The sequence below is a fragment of the Neopelma chrysocephalum genome, unplaced genomic scaffold (assembly GCF_003984885.1).
Source record: "Neopelma chrysocephalum unplaced genomic scaffold, ASM398488v2 Primary Assembly neopelma1_97, whole genome shotgun sequence".
Taxonomy (NCBI): Eukaryota; Metazoa; Chordata; class Aves; order Passeriformes; family Pipridae; genus Neopelma; species Neopelma chrysocephalum.
The window spans coordinates 5,848,757-5,861,445 of record NW_020897760.1 but is presented as its reverse complement, the minus strand read 5'-3'; the positions used below and the strand labels follow the sequence as shown (position 1 = coordinate 5,861,445).

The 12,689-nt window shown below is 35.9% G+C and overlaps 1 protein-coding gene and 1 long non-coding RNA gene across 4 annotated transcripts in view; one reads left to right on the top strand and one right to left on the bottom strand.

The window, feature by feature from the left end:
• Positions 1–7,120, top strand: part of LOC113972839 — a 28,333-nt gene extending 21,213 nt beyond the window's left edge. The window contains exon 4 of the long non-coding RNA XR_003536032.1: positions 5,577–7,120. This is a non-coding gene — a long non-coding RNA (uncharacterized LOC113972839). The remainder of the gene's footprint in view (positions 1–5,576) is intronic.
• Positions 2,565–12,689, bottom strand: part of RPAP2 (RNA polymerase II associated protein 2) — a 34,080-nt gene continuing 23,955 nt past the window's right edge. For 2 of the 3 annotated variants that reach the window (XM_027694296.1, XM_027694297.1), the window contains exons 13-14: positions 3,705–3,854; positions 3,018–3,135 (exon numbers count right to left, since the gene is read on the bottom strand). In XM_027694296.1, coding sequence (XP_027550097.1) covers positions 3,716–3,854 — 139 coding nt within the window. In that variant the 3' untranslated portion in view covers positions 3,018–3,135; positions 3,705–3,715. Of the gene's footprint in view, positions 3,136–3,704; positions 3,855–12,689 lie in introns of all 3 variants that reach the window. The other variant, XM_027694295.1, reaches the window with a different exon arrangement.

Below are 12,689 nucleotides of genomic sequence, written 5' to 3'. Positions count from 1 at the left end.
ATATAAACATAACATTTGCCAGCTTTAGACAGTTGCAGCATAATCTCTCATAGTTACCTTACGACTTTCCTACTTTCCTGAAATGGTGACTATCAAATCGACCACTCTGAATCCTCTGCTCTCCAAAACCCAATAAAAATCAGCAAGCGTGGTCAATGGGCACAAAGAACCAAAACAGCAGCAGTGAAGGGTTCTGCAGTAGGAAATTCAGTATTACAGAGGGCAGTGCTTACACTGACGGTATTTACAGGACTGTGAACTGAACTTTGGTGTGAAAATAGACACAAATGCCTTTTTGCCAGCCTCTTTGGCCAGCATAAAGACTGCTTTGAACAACACTGAAAAAATGTGACTTTCTCTGTATATGTGGTTGTTCTCTTCCTGAGATTACTTCATTACTACAGAAAACTTGGTAAGAAATCCATACCTGTGCTAGGCAGGGTATGTGCCACACATTCCTCCTTTGATGAGGAGAAGCTGCAACAACGTGAAGCAGGCTCTGCTTCAAGCTTTAAACTAAACTGTTCTTCTGTTCTTTACTTAATCCATTACATACATCAGGAAAAAAAAAATCACTGTAGAAGTCTGGTTTTCCCCTATTGAAAGAAACATCACACTATATTTGCCCTGCTTATGCCCCATCTACCCTAAGGCCCAGATCCATAATGTCCCTACACAAGTTGGTCACAAAAATTTAGCGTGTATGAGATAAGGCTGAAACCACCAGTGACCTGAGTGTCAGCTGCCCTCATCCGCTCAGCTCACAGAGGAGGAAAGACAGTAAGCACAGCAACAAGGCCACAAGGCAACAATCTGCCTGCAAACAGAAACAGAATGAGAAGTGGGGGAACGACACCAAAACTAACTGAGTTAAGAAAGAGTGACATCTCTTAAAGGACAGATAGTTGTGACAGAAATTAGCTTTAAACTCAAAAATGATGTCTGGATTTGAACATTTCTATGCAGTTAAGCTGTTACGAAACATGCTCATAAGAAAATTACATAAATTAACTTAATTTTTGGTACTTGAGTTGTCATTTTTACATACCAGTTAAGGCTGACAGTATGAAAGATCCTTTTCAGATAAGTCTACAGCCTTTCTCCCTAGTAATGGGTATATATGCATACTGTCTCCATTTATTTATATGTATGTTACTCATGTCTAAGGGAGATAAAATCATTAAAGGTAAGTGAAGAATATTTCTTCACGGCATTTCCAGCATACTACAGAAGTCTTTCTTCTGGCCTCATGGAAGGATAAAGGTTATTCTGTTCTCTTTAGGTAAGGAAAAGAATGGGGAAACTTACGACACAGGAGCTGAAGGAGAGAGACAAAAATTCTGAAAGCTTACTTTTTTGAGCTGCTGAGGCAGACAGTAAAAGCAGCTACACTGAACCCTGATAAAGGGGTCTTTGAGCCTGCAACCTATTCATTCTTATTACAAGATCATACATTTCCTACACAGTAGGTGCTGAAGACCAAGCCTAAAAATAACTAAAAAAAAAAAAAAAATCACACCACTAAACTGACAGGAAGTGTATAAACTTTCCAACTGTGAGCCATCGAACGTAATAAAACACAGTCATATTCCTGATATATTTGTAATGCCTTCTAGGTACACTCAGTATAACAAAACTGTTGTGAGGTAATCTTTGTGCCCCAAGGTAAATGTGCATGGAACAGGACAATGGCTTGCTCATCCACAGTGAAGTACTAGCTAAAAATAGAAATATATTTAACTTTTAAAATCAGAAGCAAATAGATATAAAATCAAGGTTTAAGTTCTGCTCAGAATATCATACGTATTACTCAGTCTTCTACAGAAGTTTATCTTTTGGTGAGGTTTTGACCCTTCTTTCCATACATATTAAGTAAACTTTTTCCATCATGGCCCGAAACCGATGTACCTTCTATCCAGTAACTCTTATGAATTTTATATCAGACGCTCTGATCGCAATGGGCAATTTTTTCCTGTTCCATACTTAGAAAAATGTGTAGCTGTAACTCTGCATTAAAGATTATCCACATTTTAAATTGTTGCTTTTACAATGTATACTGAACATAACTTCCCATTACAAGGTAAGTTAGGAAAAGTCAAGCATCTCCTAAATAAAGTCTACTGCACAATTAAGCTTCCAGGGAAAAGCTGCATGGTCTTCTTTCCGTTTATTCTGAACATATGAAGGAACAACACATCAATAAACTAATTAAGTGGGGAGTTCCCTTATGATGTCCAATTACAGAAACAAAACAAAGGAATAAACTTTGTTTTTTCAAATGCAATTGCTGCGTAGCAGCCCTGGTAAGTCTTGCTTCAGCCTTAACTAGTGCTGGCATTTGCTGCAGACTAAGCGCTGTCAGTTACAACTTTCAAGTCTCTCAAAGGACAGTGTCCTATGAACTGAGAAGTATGCAGTAAACCATATTATGGAATCATTAAGAATCACTAGTGGATTAGTTTTAAATTGCAATTTATAATCCGTTAGTGCCAGAAGCAAGCCCAAAGACATTCAGTCTAAACAAAACAACTCTTTGAAATGAAATGACTACTGAAAGCCAAAAATTTTTAGTTATTAAAATATATTTTAAAGTCCAAATTATTAACAGAGTCTGTTTAAAAATAACTTTTACATAAGTTCAAAGACCACCCCTTTTCTCAGAAGCAGCAAGAGAAACAGGCTATAACTCAGACATCTTTGTGTACTGTCACAGTCATTCTTAAAGTTACTGCTCCATGCATTGGGGCAACAGAAAAATGTCAGCAGCACTGTTCTTAACACTCCATTCTCTCCCCCCCCTTTCCCTAATTCCTGTACACAAGCTGAAAGTTTCCAAACTAAGAAAAAAACAAATCCAAATTCCTTTCTATTGCTTTTAAACACACAGTTTTCAGATGATCCACATGGTAACTTGTCTTCGTGAATACTTTGAACAACTGCTGTTATAGGCAGCTTTTCCACAAGACTTCAAAATTCTTACCCGTAGCAGGGAAATGAAAAAGCAGAAGTGCAAGTAGTACAATTCATACTAAACTACATTTTTCATTTTAAAAAAGTTCCAACAATTGAAGGTGTTCTTTTATTCTCTGTGCAACTATTTCAGGTGGTAGGAGATGTTAAAATGATCACGTTATTCTGTGGGGAACAAAGGATTGAGATCAGTAATGTTAATACAGTAATTAATATTATAACTCTGTTTTCATTGAATCAGTTGAATATGATCAACATAAATAAGGTATTTGCTCTAAATTTTTCGGCCTACCCAGAATGCAGTATTGTCTCAACATTAAGAAAAAAACACATATCTCTCAACTCCATTTTATACCACAAAGACTGAACATAACAATTTAATTGTAATAATTAAACAAACCCTGCTGAGCCTTGGCTGTTGTAGCCACACAGAATTTATTTTTTTTTAATAAATTGTGGTAGTAAAAATTCCTCTCAAAATTGCAGTAAACCACTATATATTATCAAAAGATTAATGTGATAAGTAAGCAGCTGGCATTTACTGTAAGTGACAAAATGATGACACTCATTTCCATACCATATATATTTCTTTACTTTAAAATGTGCTTCACACATTTTCTACTCGGGCTGATACAATCTGTAGTTACTGTGCATACTTACAAAATGCTGAAAATAAAAACCAGTGTTAACTGCCTTGGTTTTATGACACACAAAGTAGCTTAAAATTGACTGACCATTCAAGTCGTCAGTCCATTCTAAATATTCTTGTTAAACTTTCCAAATCTTCATTTTTGAAATGCAGTTCTTCCAGCAACGTGGTCAGGAACTGTGTGTACATTGGGCTTGTCTGAGTATTCTTGAAAAGTGGAGTAGTTTGTGGCAATCTGGAAAAAAACCAAACATATTTCATATGGAAAAGCAATTTTTTAGAGTCTGACGTAAAAAAGCAAAGCTTGTGTGTTCGAACAACTGTATTGAAGAAAGGCAGTGCATACTGTCACACTTGATTTATTACAAAATATAACAGACTGTATGTGTTATATAAAATGTGATCCACACCAAAATATGATTTTTCATTAAGATGTAGTGAAACAAAAAAAACCTAATTAGAAAAAAATGAGTGAGTAGTTTGTATGCCTCAAACTGGTGTATACTGCTGTATTTAATGTAGACAAACAACATTCAGAACAAACAAAGTGCAAAACATTATACAATTACACATAAAAAAGGAAAGATCTCGGTCATTATTTTCTTCTTTACCAAAAATCTCCTAAACAATCATACAGTAAAAGCTGTATACTTCTTTGCATGAGTAAAATATAAAAGAACCATAAAATTCTGTTTAAAACAACCAAGAATAATATTTATAGTCACACACTGTCAAAGTTCATAGACTTTCAAGAAGGTCACTTCCTCAGCCAATTTTCCCCTGCTCTGTGTGCCATAAACCACAACTTAAGAGTAGCAAACCCATTTTGCTTTGTGCTAAGATCTCTCCAAACACCTCCCATAGAGGCATTTTGGATTATTACTTATTTTACTTGATGCACATGGACACGAGACATCAATTAAATTCTCAAACCAAGGAACAATTTGAGTGAGTAATCAGAGCAATCTGATTTCTTAGTTTTGACGCTCTGTACCTTAAAGCAGTTTAATTGAGAGGTCGGTCAGTTAGAACAGAGCTGGTAGCACAGAGCCCCTGCTCACAGGTTGGAGGTTGGTTTTTGCATTATGACACTTTGTCAGCAGGGGAGCAGAGGAAGTGCTGATGGAGGATAGAGTAACCATTTCAGAGTGTTAGTTTGGAGACAAGGATAGTGAGAGAAAGACCCAGAGATGCATTATTACTAGTCTTCAATTCACCCTTCTTAGAATTAAGTAGATTGTATATGAAAAAGAACTGGTGGCAGAAAGTCATGACTTCCTGAGTGCTGGTGCCAGGCAGCTGCAGCATTGTCAACCACTCCCTTGGCAATGATGTAGATTCACATGTATTTTTATCTGAATTTTCTTACTCCTGCTGTGGGTTTAAGAGGACGTTAACAAGGACATTATTTTTCAAAAAGAGGAGAAAATTTGTGCAGCTTTAAGTAATACTCTGAAACTAAAATCTTTATACAATGAAGCTCACACTTTTTTTTGTACTGCAGTTTGTAGTATCACATAGTTTCATGAATTACAAACATATCCTAAACGTCAAACCCTGTTTAAGACACTGTTTAAGGAATAGCCACTATAGCTCACACCAAGAAAGAAAGAAAAAGGTATTGATATTGTTAGAGAAATTACCAGGCATTAAATATTGAGAAAGGGAAGTTAAAAAAAAGACATTTTAGCTGTGGATCAATTTTTTCCTTACCTGAGCTTTGTTTAAAAACTAATTAAGTCACTAATTATCTGATAAGCAAGAGACTAAATCAACAAGTAATTTCAGAGAGGCATGTGCAAGTTTCTAGCAATTAGTTAAAAGTTGCATCTTTATGGGACAACGTGTTAAACATTTATGAATATATGAGCAAACACTTTAATCTTGGAAAACTGTCCTTTTGGCCTAACTTGTAATTTGAAAAGCAGTTATTGTTGAGTACTTTTCTACTTTTAAGTGGATGTTGGAGCAGAAGCAGAAGCTTTTGTCTGCAAGAGGAGCAAGCACAAGCTGCTTATTTGCATCCAGAGGTAAGTCACATGCTCTAAGTGCTCTGGTCCAATGTATATTTGAGATACTGCACAACAGAGCATTGAGGGGCTGTTTAACTGAATTAAACCTTAATTGTATGCAAACAAGCCAGAACAGCATTTGGGATCAGTATCTTCAAGTCACTGAAAGCTACTATGACCCTATCTCTGAAGAAACTATCACGACTAATTCAATTTAATGATACACAGGATTTCAGTTCAAAGATCATAGAATTCCCTTGAAACTCTGCAGCATCTTCAAAAGACACAGAATGTAAACAGGAAATGGGATACTCTGGACCACAATAAAAACAACAACTCGGTTCTGCAACAATGAAAAGAAAAATATAAATTTTGCTTTTCTGTTACTTCTTTCACATATTGCAACACTCATCTGGAACAAACTTTTGTGAATAAAGTAAAAATAAGAAAAGCTAAAAGATGAAGTGATTTTAAAATAACCACCTACAGAATTACACAAATATAAATGTTACAGTCCAAAATCATACACTCATTCTTCAAAGGCTCGCCTTCAGCACACCCGTTAAAAGGAAATGTTCATGCTCAGCTCATGGAAAAGTAGTATATCAGAGTTGATGAAAGTGTCGTTTCCTGCACACCCACTTACACCATATGGTAAACAGGTATTTGTAAAGATTAAAAAGTGTTAAAAATGTCAAACTATATCTGATTGATAAAATTTGTATTTGCTGGCTATTCCACATATGTTATATGTTCAAGAAAAAAACCACAAAAGTGAGATTCATGTGAAGACCAAGCAATTATCATCAAGCTATTAAATGACATCTGGCTACCGCAAAATGTTTACATAGTTTCAGTGCTTCAACTCAAGACCCAAGCTTTCTGTGAATTACTTGCCTTACAAAAACATTTGACAAGTATATTTTTAAGATCATCATAACCAGGATGACTGGTAACTACTCTTCTATCAGAATGATGGAGTTGAACTAATGAAGGATCACGAAGTCTCCTGAACACTTGTTTCAGAACATGGAAATGAAGGAGGATCTGGCAGCAAATATAGGCAGCAATTTTTTCCCCTTTCCCAACAAAAACACACACAGAGGCACAGATTACTTCATATGTGCTACAAGGGTGCCAACAAGCCTCTGATCGAGGTGCCATCAATAGACTCTTGCAACAGGTCCCTACCTGAAAGGAAGACCAATGCATTTTTTGCTCTGTTTGGACAGTTACAAATCGGACTATGGCTATGAGCCATCTATTGCTCTCACTCGGTGCAAGCATGTCAGCCGAAGATCTGGTAACATGTACTGTGTACACTTAACAAAAAGTGCTTACAAGCCTCCACCATCATTTCAGGTGATTCACCACAGCTGTTAAAGATTCTGGGAGATCAATCAGCCATTCCAGCAATGCACCATTAGCACGACTCTGAAGCACTTTTGCTCCATTGCTATGACAAAGTCACATCACATTGCTGACAAGGACCGAGCCAGGAGAAACACATGATGAAACCAAACTGTGCAGGAGACACTCTGTGGAGTGCCAGGGATCATTACCTGACAGCTACTACAATAAAGCATTAAATAGAATCCTGTCTGAATAGAAAAACTCTTTATACTAAAAGTCTGCCAATATTCAGACACAAATGAAAAACATTTTAATGGAAAGTTAAACATCAAAGTGTGTTTCTGGGACTTGGTAAGGACTGACTAGCAATCCCACGCTTTTTTGTGTGTGTGATCAAATGGCTCTGAAAGCAGAGCAGCTTATTGAAATCTAAGTCTGTAATTCAAAAGCAGGGAATAGTACCATCATGTGGGTCACAGAAAATGGAAATTAATTTGGAAATCTGTCAAATTTCTATTCAAAACTCACACTTGCATGGCTATTATGACTCAATACCAGATTTGAAAAAACAAAGTCATGAAAGTAGGACAGCCCATCTTTGTGAATAATTAATTGATACTTAGAAGGCTTAAGTTAAAAGGCCATCAATCCACAAGACTTCCAGCTTTCTCCCTCTACATATTTTTTTATAAACATTTGGGACAGTATTACCTATATATCAACTGCTTTTCAGATTTACCATTAACATACTCTTCTTCCCAGCTCTGTATTTTGAGTTGAAATCACTAAGGAAATTGTCTCCAATTGCTTCTACAAGGTATAAAGCAATTGTTTTGTTTAAGACAAATGGCCAGACAGAGTCAATACAACACGTGTTACACATCAGCAATAAAACTCATTGAAAGAGATGTGCACTGCAGCTCGTAGACCATCTGCCTGTACATACAACTGTAGTGTTGCCATGTACCACTTAGAGCAGTGCTTCACTTGATGGAGTGAACGCAAACACTTGCTGTGTTTATCCATTTCATGAATCCCTGCCCAAAGACACTCAGACATTTTGACAGAGTAAGTCAAAGCATCACTGTAATTTTGAATGTTTTTCACAATACATTGACTGCCTGCTTAGAGGTAGAGTCTCTCACTTCCAGTATCTCACTGGATAGAGTATGTTTGTCTAGAGACAGCAATTTTGTTGGTAACGTATCTTAAATCACAGCAGGATTTCCACAGACCTTAAAGAATGGTGCATCCCTCAGGCCAGAGTTACTATCAGACAGAGGGCTGATCTGAAGCATGTGAGTGTAGCTGTAAGTTAAAGATGCAACACCAGGGAGCTTAAAAAAATTATAAACTTTGTTATAATTAAGTGGTTACAACTGACACTGTTTTAACACATGCTCAGAAATTAGAAAATACGACAGCCTCAACTTAGCAGTTACGTTCACAGTTTCAGTGAAAAAAACCCCACTTGTTTCTAATAACTTTAGTTTGAGCATCATTGAAAAATCTCAACATTAAAAAACCCCAAACTGTTAAAAGCAAAAGACTGTCTCTAGAGTGAACATTTTCCATTAGAACACATTAATATTTGACAGACAAGCTTGAACTGGAAGCATCTAACTTACAAACAAGATGCAGAAGTATTTAAATACATCTTAGGAATTAAGCTTTTTAAATTAAACTATACTGGGACGGACAAAAAGTAATTATGATCAGTGTCATTTGCAACTCTGAAATTTAAGCACCTTCTAATCTGGGGCCTTTTGTTACCATATCCAATGGGTCAAAGAGGAAATCAGTATTCAGGGGCAGTTTTCTTTAATCTCCCCCAATTTATTCCTGTATTATATTCTCTTAATAAAAGATAAAACACTCTAAAGTCCATGGTGTCGAATGATAACAACTGGCAGAAATAAACATATTTTCTTACTGAGATAAAAAAGCCTTTTCTGGTCTAGTTTTAAATGTAGCCTGAAGATCCTATTCTCATCATAGAGATAAGAATTTTGTAACTGAAGTGCAACTTATGTTTTATTTATTATTTAACTTCCTTTCATTATTGTGTACTGACTTGTCCACAGAATCCAGCACAGGCACTTTAATTCTCCAATGGCAACAGAAACTAAATTATTCATAGTTTAAAATTTTTGTCCACTACACTCAAATCAATGCTAAAAACATTGATTCAAAATCAACAACTGGAATTCCTACATAATCCAAGTATATGGCAAAAATTAAGGTTCATTCAAAAGTTAACTTTGTTAATTGTTTCCACTATCTTCATTTTTTTCCTATGCAGCTTCTAAAAGTCCGTTCAATAAAAATGATCTTTGATACATGTTTATGCATATACTTACATAAAATATATATTTTCTTCATTTAAATTTCACTTTCCACACACATTTTTCATATAGTTGGTGTCCAGACACAAGTCAACTTCCAAATGGGGCCAAAACTTTATTTGTGGTGTAGCCAGATGGATACAACTAACAGTAAAAGGAAAGCATTCCTACAGTAACAAGGGTTTATCTAACTACTTGATAGGAGCGCTTGCTAACAACTAAAAAAGAGACAATAACTTGCTCTTCTTTCTTTCCCTTCCCCCCTGCCCCAGTGAGTTTTGTGTATCCAAACAGGCAACTCGCAGCTCAGAGAACAGTCTGAGACTGAACCCGAAGCCACACCAGCCCACACCCCACAGCACCAGCCCACACCCCACAGCTCTCTGGGATGGTGCTCAGGGCCAGGCCCTTGGGGACAGACTGTGCAGCAGTTCCCTCCAGTCACATCATGTTCACGTGGGCTTTGGAGGCCGAGTGAACATTTGCAAAATACTTTTCAAGTTCTACCCTAACATACCATATGAGAGCTTGTTTTATGTCTTTCCCTTCATAAGAGAGTCCAGTTATTGTTTTTCCATTAAACTGCATAAGGACATTTTTTGAAGGCACTTCAATGTTTTAACTGTACTGTGCAGGGGAGAAGAGTTGAGGCAATAGGCTTATAGCTACCTCATCAGGTACAGAAACCGTTCCTTTAAAATGGAGTTAATAAAATGCAAATGTTCTGGATCTTTGTAATTTTTTAACCTAACAAACAAGCTATTTGCATGAGTAGTAGGATATATTGTTTATGCCACTTTCTTCCTCTCCCTTGAAAGTTACGGATTACTCCATCAGCTGCCAGTTGTTATTTGTAATAGCCAGCTGTGTAACTACAAAGGTCCTGCAATGAAAAAATTTTATAATAATGTTGCATTGATACAACAAGATACAGAAAAGGAAAAAAAAAATCTACTAAATTGTCCTCAAAATATTAACTTCTGTAAAATAAATGACCCTTGACTTTCAAGGTAGGACAAATAAAAAACTTTCCCATATATAAAAGAAATTTCTATTTTCGTCATTAGGTCAGTAATTAATTTTACAGGCAAAGTAAAAGTCTCATGCAAATGAACACTCAAGATAAGTCTTAAAATCAATAACGTGTTCAAGGAAACCACAGTGACACATACATGGTGTGACAATTCAGTACAGCCATTTAGTGCTATTTGTGTCAGATCTGTACATTGTATACTTGAAGGCAACATGCCTTCAAATGTACACTCTCTATATAAATAACTACAAAAAAAATTTAAAATGTCTCAAAAATTAGATAAACATCTGAAACTTTCAGTTAATGTAACTCATACTATTTTACCACAACATAATTAATTATACAACACAATTCTTCTCGGAAAGTAACTAGCAAATGGCATTTCTCACTACTCCTGTATTTCAGCTCCTTGTGAGTGACCAGTAGCACAAACACAATAGCAACAATTTCTATTCAGCTGAGAGAAAATTTAGAACTTGATTGCTTTGTACAACTATTTTAGTCTCTGCAATTGCAAGCATCAACTGTTTTTTTTTCCCCCACACAGTATCACTCCTATAATGTTCTTTCCAAGCAAGTGTGGTGACCTTATATATGCACACACAGAACAAAGTCAGTTCCCTTGGCACTTGTCCAGGAAAGGAACTACACATTTCAGAACATTCAGCAGGTGGAAAATGATGTCACGTTCCCTACAAGCATTTGCCAGCATTATGCTGAACCTGTAACACTAAGCAGTTGGCTTAAGTAGTCAGAGATCGCTGTTTTTAACCCAGGCTTAGCCTGTGTAATGAGAAAGATGACAGCCAACACTCTGGAAATATTTTGCTGTCATGCCAGTGACCAAAATTCCAGGACCCATGACGCCTTTAAAGTCCCAGTAATAATATGTAATGCTTCTATTTGCCTCCTGATAGAGTGATATTTAGGAACTCTATTTTCAAAGACTTACTTATTTTTAAATGACTACCAGGATTGCCATCAACAGAAATATCATATAAGTTGGGCAAAAAACAATTACTTGGCTAATTATATGCCAAATAGCATTTCCAGGTTTCTTTAACAGTGGATTAGAAAGACCTTGAGAGGACTAAGGAAGCACCAAAATCAGCTCCAAGACATCTATGGTTTCTTATCCAGAATTCTCTTCTACAAAGTTTAGCTGGATCAGACTCTGTTTCACCATTTTGTATTAACAGATATGACTGCAGGATGATTTTCTAAAAAACAAATGGAGTAGGTACCCATATCTATATTACCATATTCCAAATTATGACTACAACATCAGGTCACAGACACAAAGGATTAGAACGTTTATAATACTGCATCCCATTTAAAGAACTTGCATTCATAAAGAGATTTGTTCCAAGAAGTTTCAGTTTAGCTGACTTGTCATCATAATGCCAAGGCAAAAAAGAGTTCACAATTTCAACCCAGAAGAAATCACTATCAGCTGTTTCTCTCTAACAAATCTAAGTTTCTTAGGTACACATTTCAAGGACAGGCTTTGTTTAAAGAGTTCCATTTATTTGAAGTCTGTTTCCTGCTAACCACCTGACAGACCAAAGGTACTTCTCAGTCTGATCATTTGTTCCCATTTCCCCCTCTTCTTTAACTTAGTCAAAATTTTAAATTTAGTATCTTTAAAATTCATTTTAAAATTGATCCTTTCAGCCTTCTCAGTCTTCTTTTCCTTTTTTTTATGTTCCACAAAGTTTTCCTGTGACACTTCTCAAGTACTGGAATATATGCCACTGAAGTATTTAGTTACATGAAATTAAGGACAGGTATAAGTCTCCGATTAAAGAATGCTAAAATGCAAGCTTCTGAGAGCCTGAACCTTTTAAGTACTTTGTAAAATACACACTGTTTTATAAATTATTGTGCACATAAAGTGGGACAATTTAATATCTAAAAGATGTTTTTATATTCAAACATGGTACATTGTATGAATTAAACATTGTTTAATATACTTTCACTTTTGCAACTGCTCAGTTTTTTTGCTTCCACATATGGGTATTCTATTCCTATCAATTCATTATCTCAGTGATATGTAAAAAAAAAAATTTCAAAAAAGAAAAAATAAAATATAGTGAGCTACAGTTAAAACAGCTACAATGCAATATGCTTAGGTAAACAATGTCAATACTTGACTTTATACAATGTACTCACCTGTTCTCAGTTACTAGGGAAACAATGATCGTAAAGTTGATCATAGTTTGGTTTCACAAGTTTCTAACATTGTAACTTGATTACAGTCCAGGATACAGATCAAACACCTGGAACAATGCAGCTGAGTAAAGAGACATGCTAGGAATAGACTTGCT